This window comes from Anolis sagrei, chromosome 6 (genome assembly GCF_037176765.1).
Source record: "Anolis sagrei isolate rAnoSag1 chromosome 6, rAnoSag1.mat, whole genome shotgun sequence".
NCBI lineage: Eukaryota > Metazoa > Chordata > Lepidosauria > Squamata > Dactyloidae > Anolis > Anolis sagrei.
Window position 1 is genome coordinate 95609697 of NC_090026.1, and position 12353 is coordinate 95622049.

The following is a 12353-nucleotide window of genomic DNA, read 5'->3' on the forward strand; positions in this document are numbered from 1 at the left end:
CCTGCATACTGCTAGAACACTGCTGCCTAAAAAGAAAGATAAGAGGTTTGCTGAATGCATTCCAAGTTCCTGTTGACGTAGATTCCAGTACTTTTTTTTAGCTATCTTTAGGAATTAATGTTATATATTTTTCCAGTAATAAGTCATATACATTTTATTGTCTTTGCCATTAGGGAATAAGTATGTTGATAATAGGAAAATAATTATGTTTGATTCTGCAAGGAAGTTAATAGTTAAAAACAATTGCTTGACAAATAAAATATTCTTGCAAAACTGTTACATGTTGTATATTAAAATCATGTCTGGAAAACATAAGATATTTTTTCTTAGCATTGTCTCTTCCTCATATATTATAGATTCGTGATTCAATTTGCAACTATGAGGCCTTTATGAACATTGTTAAAGTAAGTGACAAAATAGGGGAGTTGGAAGCAGTAAGAGATAAAGCGGCAGAAGAACTACAGTATCTTCGATCCTTGGATACAGCTGGAGATGGTTGGTACTTGCATTTTCAGGTTTAAATTGTTATTATACCATAATTTGTTTAGTGTTTAGAACAGAGGTGGGCAGTTGGGAGGCTAGGAAAACTTTAGGGGCTGCACCCCCACTCCTGCAAAAAAAAAGTTGGGGTATTCCCAAATGGTGCCTAGAGATTTGTTGTTGACTTGGACTTATGATGACTCTTTAGAGGAGACCTTCAGTTCAACTTATCATCAACAGCCTTGCTCAGGTCTTGAAAACTCAGAGCCACATCTCCACATCTTCTTTTTCACCCTATGTTGTTCCTTCTGTTGGTACCACTTCTCTCTAATCTCTGTTGCCAAGCCAGGAGATAGGTGACTCAGTGAGCTTTCCTGCTATGTTCTCAGCACTTCATGCTTGAAACAGCAAAGGAATGTGCCACCTAATTTGGATGCTCTTCCTCTGGGGAACAGGTTGCAATGGGGAGTGAGATAAGCCTCCAAGAGTTTTGCTCTGCAAGGCACTTGTGCCATTTGACTGCAGCCTTGCTTATCTCCTCCTTGAGGAAGAGTTGGTACAGGCAGCAATTTTGAAAAAAGCCCTAAGAGTAAGCTGCCTTTTTGACTTTTCAGAGAACAATAACTTTGTGTCAATTCATTCATCCATCATCCTACCACCTACCTTTCAAAGACAGGCTCCATTCCCTAAATTCATTCTGAAAAACATCCCCAGTGGGACTTTTCATGCTACACTTTCTTCACACATTCTGAAAGAAGAGGGGAAGACTCTGTTGCTCCAAGAAGCCTTTGAGCCTGTTTGCAGCTCTTATCTGTATTGGAAGTTCTTCTGCTATTCATCCTATCCTAGCACAACTGAGAACTGTCTTCCATTCTGGACCTTTGAGGGGCCAACTTTTATATACAGTCCAGATGTTTCAGACTGGTCCCTCTCAGCTTTATCCTTCCCCTGATACAGAAGGGCAATTGGTTTGTGATTTATTGGGGCCCTGTTAGACTCTTGAAACCAAGCTGCCTTTCTGCAGGGACCATCCTTTGGTGTAATCAAAATTGACCTATGTATTCCAGAGACATTCGGGTCTTCCTAGGACTCAGTAACTCCCCTTTGCTGAGATTCAGCATGAGACCTTTGCAGGCTTGATTCCTGCCATGCTTGGACCCTCCCACAGATTCACGCTATTAAAGACTGATAATTACATGGAGAGTACACCATTCCCTAAGGTGGTGGATTTATTTTATTTTTTTATTTAGAACATTTATATCCCATCCTATTCTCGACCTCCGAAGAGGGACTCAAGGCGGCTAACAGCAGACAACAATTCGATGCTAATACAATATAAAAACAGCAATAAAATACACAATTACATGAAATAATTATAAATATACTCGATGGATTCCAGGAATGTCCAGTATTAGATGTATTTCCTTTTTCCATTGGTACTGGTCACAACTGACCTGTCTCTAGAGACCTGGAATACACATTCTGCAGGACTGATGGTCAGGGACCACTGATCCCCAATGGAAAGCCCTCTTGACAGCAATGCTCTTGAGATGCTGGAAGTCAAAAAGCCCTTCCAGACATTCAAAGAAAAGGCAAGGTAGTTCATTTGATTTCCAGCATCACCATGGTGGTTTCTACCTGAGTGAACAAGCCAGACAAAATCAGACATCCTTCTCTACCTCACAGGTCTTCTGAGAGAATCCCCAGGGAAACTTCATCCCTGTAATCGATTTAGCAAGGAATGAGAATGTCTTAAATGGGACAAAGTTTCCCAACCTGAGCTTGTTCTATCATGAATGGAGCTACATTTGGGCACTTTGCTAAATCTTCAGGAAGTGGATCACATTATTCATACACTTCTTTGTGGCATCCTAGAAGCAGTGGAAGATATTCTGTTCCAGAGCCCATTGTGGGAGAGTCTTTTTTACCAGCATGAGGAAGTTATTTTTGCCGTTTTGTCTAGATCTCAAGAAACAATTGGATGTATGGGGGTTCAGACAGTTCCCAAGTTATGAACAAGATATGTTCAGTAGGTTTGTTCTTAAGTTGAATTTGTTTGTAAATTGGAACAGGTAGATTTTTAAAGTGTAACTCCTGCCAAGACACACACATACAGCCTTTATTGGCATACAAAAACAAAATCACATCAACAATCAGAGGAAGTTACCGATACTTTAATGTTACTAATCTCAAGAATAAAATTTACAACATTCTCATAAAAGAATGCATGAGCTGTTCAGAAGATACAGGATTTTATAGCACCCTTGTTACTGAGAACACTGTGAAAAAATGGAATTGCTTAGCAGTGTGTTTGTTTCCTGTCGGGGAGGGTTTGTTTTGTATGCTTTTCCTTCCGTTCCCCTTGTCATAAGTGTGATCACTGAAATTCATCGGGACAGAATGAGATGCATTCTGATCACTCCCTGACCAGCTTGCCTTGGCTCACCACTCTGATCCACCTATCCCAAGGAGAATCCTGCAGCTGCCACTTCACCCTGATTTTTCCACCGTTCACAAGGCAAAGGTGAGGCATGACTCTCAAGTTGCCTGCTTGGAGGATCTTCCTATAATGTCTCCAGTGGATTCTGGCAGGCTTGTGTTTGAAGCAATGCATAAACCTTCTACTCAATGTTTATACTCTTATAAGTGAAACAAATTTTCTTAAGTGCAGGTATCTCTGCAGCTGCCACTTCATTATGTGTCAGCCATGTGTTGTACTTCATAGCTTCTTTATCAGACAGATTTAAATTGAGTGCTATCTGTTGGCATCCTCCTGGTATTTCCAAAATCTGCAAGCCTCCTTGTTTCCTAAGGGTGTATAAAAATGTACACCCACCTATAATTGGATCTATATTTCACAGGAGCCTTGAGTTGGGCATCTCAGTAATCAAAGAAACCTTTCAAATCCATGTCCCTCTGTGATCTCAGGTTAATTACCTGGAAAACATTGTGCTGCAACACCTGAACAGGGCTGTTGATGACAGGATGTCTTGGATATATCTTTTTCATAGGGTCACCATGGTTTGAGTTTGACTTGAAGACAACTAACAACAATACAACAAAAATTATTTTTCAATGTCTGTTGGTGTATCATTTTTCCCATAATTAGTACTTAGCAGCAATCCAGAAATCTAATTGAATTATTCCTGTCTTTTCTGGTTTAACATTTTAGTGTTTTTTTTCCCCAGATATCAACACTATTAAAAATCAAATAAATAGCTTATTATTTGTGAAGAAAGTATGTGATTCAAGAATACTGAGGCTGCAGTCAGGAAAAGTAAGTGATTTCTCAACTGGAACATGTTGGAACTAAAAATATATTTAGGCTCATCTGTAACAATGTACAGTATTTTATACATCACGTAACGGGAAATATAATGTATTGCATCCTTGTTCACTCAAACTTACTGTATATATACTAATTATATAAACATGCAGATAACCATGAAACTCCATAGGCTTGATGAATGTGATCTAAATGGATTAGGAAATACTTTCTTATACTAAAATATAATTGGTTATATATCAGTCTGATATTGTATCAGGACTGCGCTATTCTTTGTGCATTTTTGGCATTCTTTAGTCTTAATGACATCCCCAATCAACTAAATCCATTGGTTAATATTGTTTATCAAACAAGAAAATGTAAATATGATGGGGAAAAAAGAAATCTTCCAAAATTCTTGACAACATAGCGTCTTTCTATAGAATTACTTGTCATTCCATTTATTACATTTTAGGAGATTTCTTATCTCCAGCTCAGAAATGAGAGGACAACCTCCCTTTTTATTAAAAATCTTTGCAATTTATGCAAAATCCTTTTCCTTTACAAATCAAAGCATGAATATAGCAAGCTTTCTGATTTATCAAAAAGATGTAGACAGTCCATCCGGTACTTGTGATTTTCAAATGACCTTGCTTAATAGTTTAGCCATGAAATTTGTTCAGTTGATGCAATTTGTGCGAAAATCAGTTTTGCAGTTTCAGAATCTCCCCAAGACCAACATAAAATACCCTTCTCCTTAAAAAAAAGAAAACATCATTTTTCTTGTTCTCAAATATGAGAAGAAAATATTTGTATCCATAAAAATAGAAAATTATATGGTTTGATTTGGTTTCCCCATTTTACCTAAAATCTTTTGGCAAGAAGCATTCTTGACAGTTTAGTTATTGATATAGATCACTTGTACTTGTGAAAATGTTGCTGAAATATTAAGCAAACAAATGTATACATGTTGCTGCTAAAATCATGTTCCTGTTGGGATTATATATCTGTACCATTGTTTAAATCCAGGAAATAGATGCTGTGAAACTGGCTGCAAACTTTGGAAAACTTTGCACAGTCCCTCTGGACATCATTCTAGTAAATAATGTTGCACTACAATTTTTTATGGGTAAGAGCACAATAAATACAAATGCTGTTTTTGTGTGTTTCATATTTTTCCCCTCACTTTTTAATTGATGGATGTGCTTGGTATTGTAAGAAAAAATTTCGTGTTTGGAGTTTCTGGAGAGACTATACATATTTATGAATTCAAATGACAAAAGGAGAAATTATTTAGGACTTTGTCTAACTCAACACAATTCATGTATTTGAAGAGTAAATAATGCACTTTCCACAAGGCCGAGTAACAACAAACCTGCTTTTGCCTACTTTACTCCCATGAACAGGGTTAAAAGTGGTTAACAATAAAATTGTACAATTACATAAAATGAATAAAGGTATTACAATTGAAGCTGTAGCTTAAAAGCACAACAATGAAAGAAACATATACTGTATATACTCAAGTATAACCGTAGTTTTTCAGCCCTTTTTTAGGCTGAAAAAGTCTCCCTCAGCTTATACTCGAGTCAAGGTTATTTATTATTTTACTCTGTTATTATTATTTTTATTACATTTATAATTTTACTCTATATTTTAGTTTATTGTTGTTATTACATTTATTATTTACATTTATTATTTTACTCTATTACTACTTTTATTATTACATTTCCATTATTTTATTCTATTATTATTTTATTAAATTTATTATTTTACTCTATTATTATTGGAAAGATACATAAGCACATTTACATTGAAGAAGGTGAGAATAATGATTTCATCACAGTTGGACAGTCTTGTCTTAAATTACAGTTTTTTGTAAATATTCAAAAACATTGAACCTACAGATGCCTCAATTAATGTAATTTTACTGATATCTATTTTCATTTTGAAATTGACCAGTAGCTGCTGCATTTCCCACCCTCAGCTTATACTCGAGTCAATACATTTTCCCAGTTTTGGGGGGTAAAATTAGGTGCCTCAGCTTATATTCTGGTCGGCTTATACTAGAGTATATACAGTAGTACCCATCCATTTGTCTTTCTGCCACATGCTGTTCCCAAAGTCCTGTCTATATTAAATGATCATTGCCTGCTGTAGAAAGACAGCAGGACAGAACAAGTCTTAACTTCTCTTACCAGAAATTTCAAGAGCCCATATTGTAGCCATCAATAACCCCAAGATTGTTTAAGAAGGTACAAGAATTTAGGGAAGAGATATGTCTTTGTTATTTGGAAAAGAGAAAACAATTTCTCCATTACCCATGGGTAATTCAGGCACTTGTCTTCATGATTATAATCTGGAATTGTTTTACAAGTTAGAAATGTTATGGGTTTATTGTGATTTAGTTGGTATGTTATATAAAATGCCATTCATACAGACATCAGTATAATAGAACTGTTAAGCCCCGTTTCACCCAAAAACTCGAGGAGGAAGAGAAGGGCCATACATTTCTGCTTCCCATACTGTATACTGATTTAATTGTGTCATCAACAGCTCCATTAAGTTTATTATAGTCTTTTTTTATACAAGTCTGTAGATTCTTTCCTTTTCCTCAAAACAACGGAGAAAGACTGGATAGACACAAGATGCACTGATGTGTTAAAAGCAATAAATATGTTGAAGCAAAACCTCATAAATATGATTGCTCAAAATTTGAAAATAAGGCTTTATTCAATATAAACACTCTTGCCAGTTTTAAAAAACACACAAGAGCCTATGTATCTTGTTTCCAAAAGGTACTTAATCCAAAAAAATAATAAATGGAAAAATGAGTTGCAGGTGACAGTCAGCACATTGTTAGTTAGGAGTTGAATATTCTGTAAAGATGGAAACTATCAAATGTATCCAATCATGTTTGGAAAATTGCATTTTATGTATCTTCAACACTCTACCTCCCTTCCGATTCCTATGAAATTTTATTCAGATGAATTTGGTACATTTTGGAAACAAGCTCCACAAATATCCTAAATCTTCATTACAAACTTTTAATTTGAGGAGAACACTTATCAGGTAGATCTTTAGTGGTCTGTTTGAGTCCAACTTGCTTTCTCATGTTAAATAGTGCTATATTTAACTTCTGCCATCAGAGCAGCACAGTTATAGTAGCAAGTATGACATTTGTTGGAGGAGAAAGTTAAGAGATCAGCAAATGCAAGTTCTACAAGGCCAAGTAGCAACACAATTGCCTATTTCTTCATACAACAGAGCAAGTCTCATCTGGAAACTTGCTAAATACAGTGGTTCTCAACTTGTGGGTCCCCAGGTGTTTTGGCCTACAGCTCCCAGAAATCCCAGCCAGTTTATTTATTTATTTATTTATTTACTATTCTTGTATACCGCTGTATCTCAAGCCCGAGGGCGACTCACAGCGGTTTCCAGACAGCAAACAACAAAGACCATAAAAGCAGCAAAACAATCAATATACCATAACAGTTAAACTACACATCTCCATTACTAGCTAATACAAACATCTATACACAGTTCTCCCAACCCCCCCCCCCCCGATCGCCTCATCATCCAAGCGTGATCCAAATTCGATGTCCATTGTTCCGTTCCTATGTTCAAATTACCATAATTGCACTGAATTACTCAAATGCCTGCATAAATATCCAGGTCTTCAACTTTCTACGGAATGTCAAGAGAGATGGTGCCAGCCTAACATCTACAGGAAGGGCGTTCCACAGCCGAGGAGCCACCACCGAGAAGGCCCTATCCCTCGTCCCCGCCAACCGTGCTTGAGAGGCTGGCGGGATCGAGAGCAGGGCCTCCCCGGAAGATCTCAAAGTCCGGGTGGGTTCATAGGCCGAGATGCGGTCAGCTAGGTATCTTGGGCCGGAACCGTTTAGGGCTTTATAGGCCAGTACCAACACCTTGAATTGGGCCCGGTAGCAAATCGGCAGCCAGTGGAGCTGGTGCAACAGGGGGGTTGTGTGCTCCCTGCGCTCCGCTCCTGTTAGAATCATGGCTGCCGCGCGTTGGACTAGTTGCAGCTTCCGGGCCGTCTTCAGGGGCAGCCCCACGTAGAGAGCGTTGCAGTAGTCTAGGCGGGATGTGACAAGAGCGTGTACCACCGTGGCCAAGTCAGACTTCCCAAGATACGGGCGCAGCTGGTGCACGAGCCGGAGCTGTGCAAATGCTCCCCTGGTCACCGCCGAGACCTGGGGCTCCAGGCTCAGCGACGAATCCAGGGTCACACCCAAGCTGCGAACCTGTGTCTTCAGAGGGAGTGCGACCCCGTCCAACACAGGCTGTAACCCTATACCCTATTCGGCCTTGCGACTGACCAGGAGTACCTCTGTCTTGTCTGGATTCAACTTCAATTTGTTCGCCCTCATCCAGACCGTCACAGCGGCCAGGCACCGGTTCAGGACCTCGACAGCCTCCTTAGTAGCAGGTGGGAAGGAGTGACAGAGCTTATCAGTTGTTAGGATTTCTGGGAGTTGAAGGCCAAACATCTGGGGACAAACATTCATTTTTACTACATACTACATTATAAATGATGGTATATTGAGCAGAATATATCGGTATCTGCCAGCTTTCTCTTTACTCCCATGAGTTTGAGGTAACAAATCTTCATCTTAACACCACGAGCTCTATATTTAGGTTTCCTTGACTTGAAACAAATTATAATTTCCAACTCTTTGCACTGCATGGTTTGAGAATCCCCCCCCCCCCCCAATGACAGCATGTACTGGGAATGTTTCATATTTAATAGTCTCAGACAGACTTTCCTGTACTTTCTTCCAGTTAAAAAGTAACATCTCTTAATAGGCTGGGTTGAGATTCAGATCACCATGACAATTTTTTGTTGATGAATTTCTGTTTGTTTGCTACTGTTCAAAATTGTCTCAATAATAAATCTAAAACTTTATAGCTGTGCAACACATCCTTGAGTCTTAAATCGGGTACTCTACATTCCTGTATCTCACACATGAATAATTTATAAATTGTAATACAGCGCTGATTTTCAATTAGCAGCAGTACCATTTTACTAATATAGCTTTTACAACTCTCAAACAGTTATATATTTTTCTAATAATATGATTGGATTTATTTTGTTTTGTAGATTACATGCAGCAGATGGGAGGCCAAGCACATCTTTTTTTCTGGATGACAGTAGAAGGATACAGGGTTACAGCGCAGAAACAGCTGGAAGTGTTGTTCAGTCTTCAGAAAGATGGAATGCATCAGACAGCACAAACCAAAGGCCTTTTAAGAACAGCTGCAGTTGGAATTTATGATCAGTATTTGTCAGAGAAGGTATGAATACGTTCAAAGGAAAAGTCAGCTGTATAGGATCAGGAGTATATATTTCATTGTAGGTTACAAAAGAAGAGTTTTATAAACAGGGAAAAGTGGGTCATTATCTAGAATCTATTAGGTTATTGTAATATTTAGGTATTTGTAATGTAATATTTAACCTTCTGAATAAGAGCTGTGGAATGAGATGAGTTTTAAATAATAATAATAACTTTATTTTTGTACCCTGCCTCATCTCCCTGAAGGGACTCTAGGCAGCTTACCTGGGAACAAGCCTGAGCAACATAAAAATAACAAGAAGCAAAATAAAACAACTATAGCATAACACAATATAAAACATTTTCAGTCATTAAAGGCCATTTTAGTGTATTTGCTGTATTTTAATTCTGTTTTTACCACACTGTTCTATTTAATTACTTTTTAAAAACTTGTCTAGTGTGGATTGTTAGTCGCCTTGAGGAGGGAGAAAGGCAGGGTATAAAGAATGATGATGGTGATAAGAAGAAGAAGGAGAAGAAGGAGAAGAAATACTATTCAAGTGTATCATACCTATTGAAAATCTTGTATATTCTCCTAGAAGCCCTAAACATATAAAATACCAAACTAGAGTCAGGTGGTTAGGGCTTTTTTTCTGTAGAAATGTTATATATTTCCGTTTTTGTATAGAAATATCTCATAGCCTAATCATTGCTGGCATAGGAATCTTAAAGTTGCTCATTGTTAGGCTGATGTTTCTGGCATAAAAAGATTTGCTGGGAATAAAACGATAAAAGATCTGGTCCTTTTTCCATTGTATTTTAGAAAACTTTGATTTTCATTCATATTCTTCATTTCATCTGTTCAGTTCAATTTGGATTGATTTGTGGCAAAATCCTCAGTTGCTTTGCTTTACTTTTTCTTTATTCTGTAAGAAAGAAGCATAGTGTGTAGAGTTTCTAAAATTCATATTTGTGTTCAACTTGTGCTGTTTTATAACTTTTTGTACTTGGAGGTAAAATAGTGCACAAGTTTATTTGCTCTCTATGGCAGGCATCTCCGAGAGTCAATATTGATGACAACTTAGTAGCAAAGCTGGCAGAAAAACTGAATAATGAAGATCCAACACCTGAAATCTTTGATGAGATTCAGAGAAAGGTATGTTGTATTCACACTCACTTTTATAAAGAAGGGCAACAGTTGTTTCTCAAGAACTAGTTTTGCTGATTTTGGATTAAAATTCAAGATTGTTAAGGGGAAAAAATGTTTGATTTTTATGCATTGGTGGAAATCTAAATGTGTTTCCTAATAATTGTGCCCTTTCCCATACAAGGATCTCAGGCCATATCTTTAGCTGAGATCAGGATTGGTAAACCATAACTGTTCAGAACAGTGGGGTCTTAAATGGTACAGTTATCAACATTTCAAAATATATTACACAATTAAATTGGATTGATGATAAAGTTTACATAATATTGAACTGTTACTCCTTAAGGTATATGATCTGATGCTGCGGGATGAAAGATTCTATCCATCATTCAAACAACATGCACTTTATGTGCGAATGCTTGCTGAACTAGATATGCTAAAGGATCCTAGTTTCAGGGGATCAGATGATGGTGAGGGAGGTAAGTTACACAAAACTTTAATAAACATCCTACTTATTTATGGTGTCATTATTTGGTAGCAGATAAGAACTAACTTACCATGCGAATTTTGAATTTAGATATAATTTCTGGTTTTCTCGCAATTTTGTTACATTTTTTGTTATCCAATAAATTGAGACAGAAGGCAATGTTTAACTCCATCCCATTTAATTACTTCCTTGGCTCTAATAACAAGGAGACAGTCTATACAAAATGTTTTTAAAGAGATGCAAAATCTTAAAAGACAAGAAACTTTACATTTGTATTAATGGACAACTTGTCTCTATTTTTAAGATACTTGTTTGCATTCTCTAGTGATATAGATCCTTCAAATTGAATTCAAAACTTTAAATAAATCTTTATTGATCAATAGGAGTTAATTCTGTAAGCATAAAATGCATACTTTTTCCTTTTGGAAAATTCTGTCCTTATCGAAGGTGATTCGATAACAACAGAAACATAGTCTTCTAGGTTTGTAGCAAGAAGCCATGAGATACTAAGTACAAGCATTCCCCAGGTGACAAACATCCAATTTACAAACAACTCATAGTTAAGAACAGAGGGTGAGACAACAGGACATGAGAGAAATCGACCCCTCGGAAGGAAAATTCATTCCTAAAAGAGTTATCATGGGAAAAGGTGTCTCTACTGAAGCTTTATCACCAATCCTTTTTCCTACAACAAGCTATTTTTTTTTCAAAATCCAATGATCACAGGGACATAAAGTGAGGCAAAATCTTCTGAACAGAGGCACAGATAGCAACAGGGTGTTAACCGTTCCCTATGCTATCCAAAGCCTCGATAGATAGATAGATAGATAGATAGATAGATAGATAGATAGATAGATAGATAGATAGATAGCGTGTGTGTGGCTGGAATGTACTTGTTCTAACTTACATAAAAATTCAGCTGAAGACAAACCTACACACTCTTGTTCGTAAGTTCGGGCTTCCTGTATCCTCAGTCAAACTGTGTTTCAAGTGTGATTTTGTATTATGTCACAAATTGCCCTTTTTCGAAATAGAATATTAATCCAAGTTCTGTTGTATGAAACTAGATTTGAATGTGCTTAGGTAATAGAAATTGAAGTTGCTTACTTTCAAAATCTTAAAAAAAATGGAAATATTTTACTCTTATTTTATATGGATAGATTGCTGCTCTGACTGTGATGATGAGCCATTCTAAAGTGTAGTTTAGTTATATATATCTATTTCTAGATCTGTAGTAGTGAAAGGTACTTTGCTGCCTCCTAGCGTCATATATTATTAATGCCGTCACATTTAAGTTTTAAAGGGCAGATTTACAACACTAGTTAATGGTGAATTTAACTCTATACATTGTTCCTGTTTGTTCTAAAATAATTTTTGGTAACTTGCAGTATAATGACTAGTTTGGATTTTTCTGGTACCATGAAATTTAATATACATGTCTTAAATCAATGGACATTTAATCCATTTTTTAAAAAAAACTTACGAAATAAAATAACAACAACAACAACAAACTTTATTTATATCCCACCCTAGCTCCCCATTGGGACTCAGGGTGGCTTACAACAAAGATAGGCAAATATTCAATGCCATACAATACAATAAATTAAGCAACACAATTAAATAGTATAACACAAGCAATTATATAAAGCAATAACATAAAAGACAAATAAAAACATT

The 12353-nt window shown here is 36.8% G+C and overlaps 1 protein-coding gene across 3 annotated transcripts in view; it reads left to right on the top strand.

The window, feature by feature from the left end:
* Positions 1 to 12353, top strand: part of SNX13 (sorting nexin 13) — an 81566-nt gene that overhangs the window by 47005 nt on the left and 22208 nt on the right. For all 3 annotated transcript variants that reach the window (XM_060782139.2, XM_060782141.2, XM_060782140.2), the window contains exons 10-15: positions 357 to 495; positions 3669 to 3757; positions 4775 to 4874; positions 8871 to 9064; positions 10094 to 10198; positions 10536 to 10668. In XM_060782139.2, the coding sequence (XP_060638122.1) occupies positions 357 to 495; positions 3669 to 3757; positions 4775 to 4874; positions 8871 to 9064; positions 10094 to 10198; positions 10536 to 10668 (760 nt within the window). The remainder of the gene's footprint in view (positions 1 to 356; positions 496 to 3668; positions 3758 to 4774; positions 4875 to 8870; positions 9065 to 10093; positions 10199 to 10535; positions 10669 to 12353) is intronic.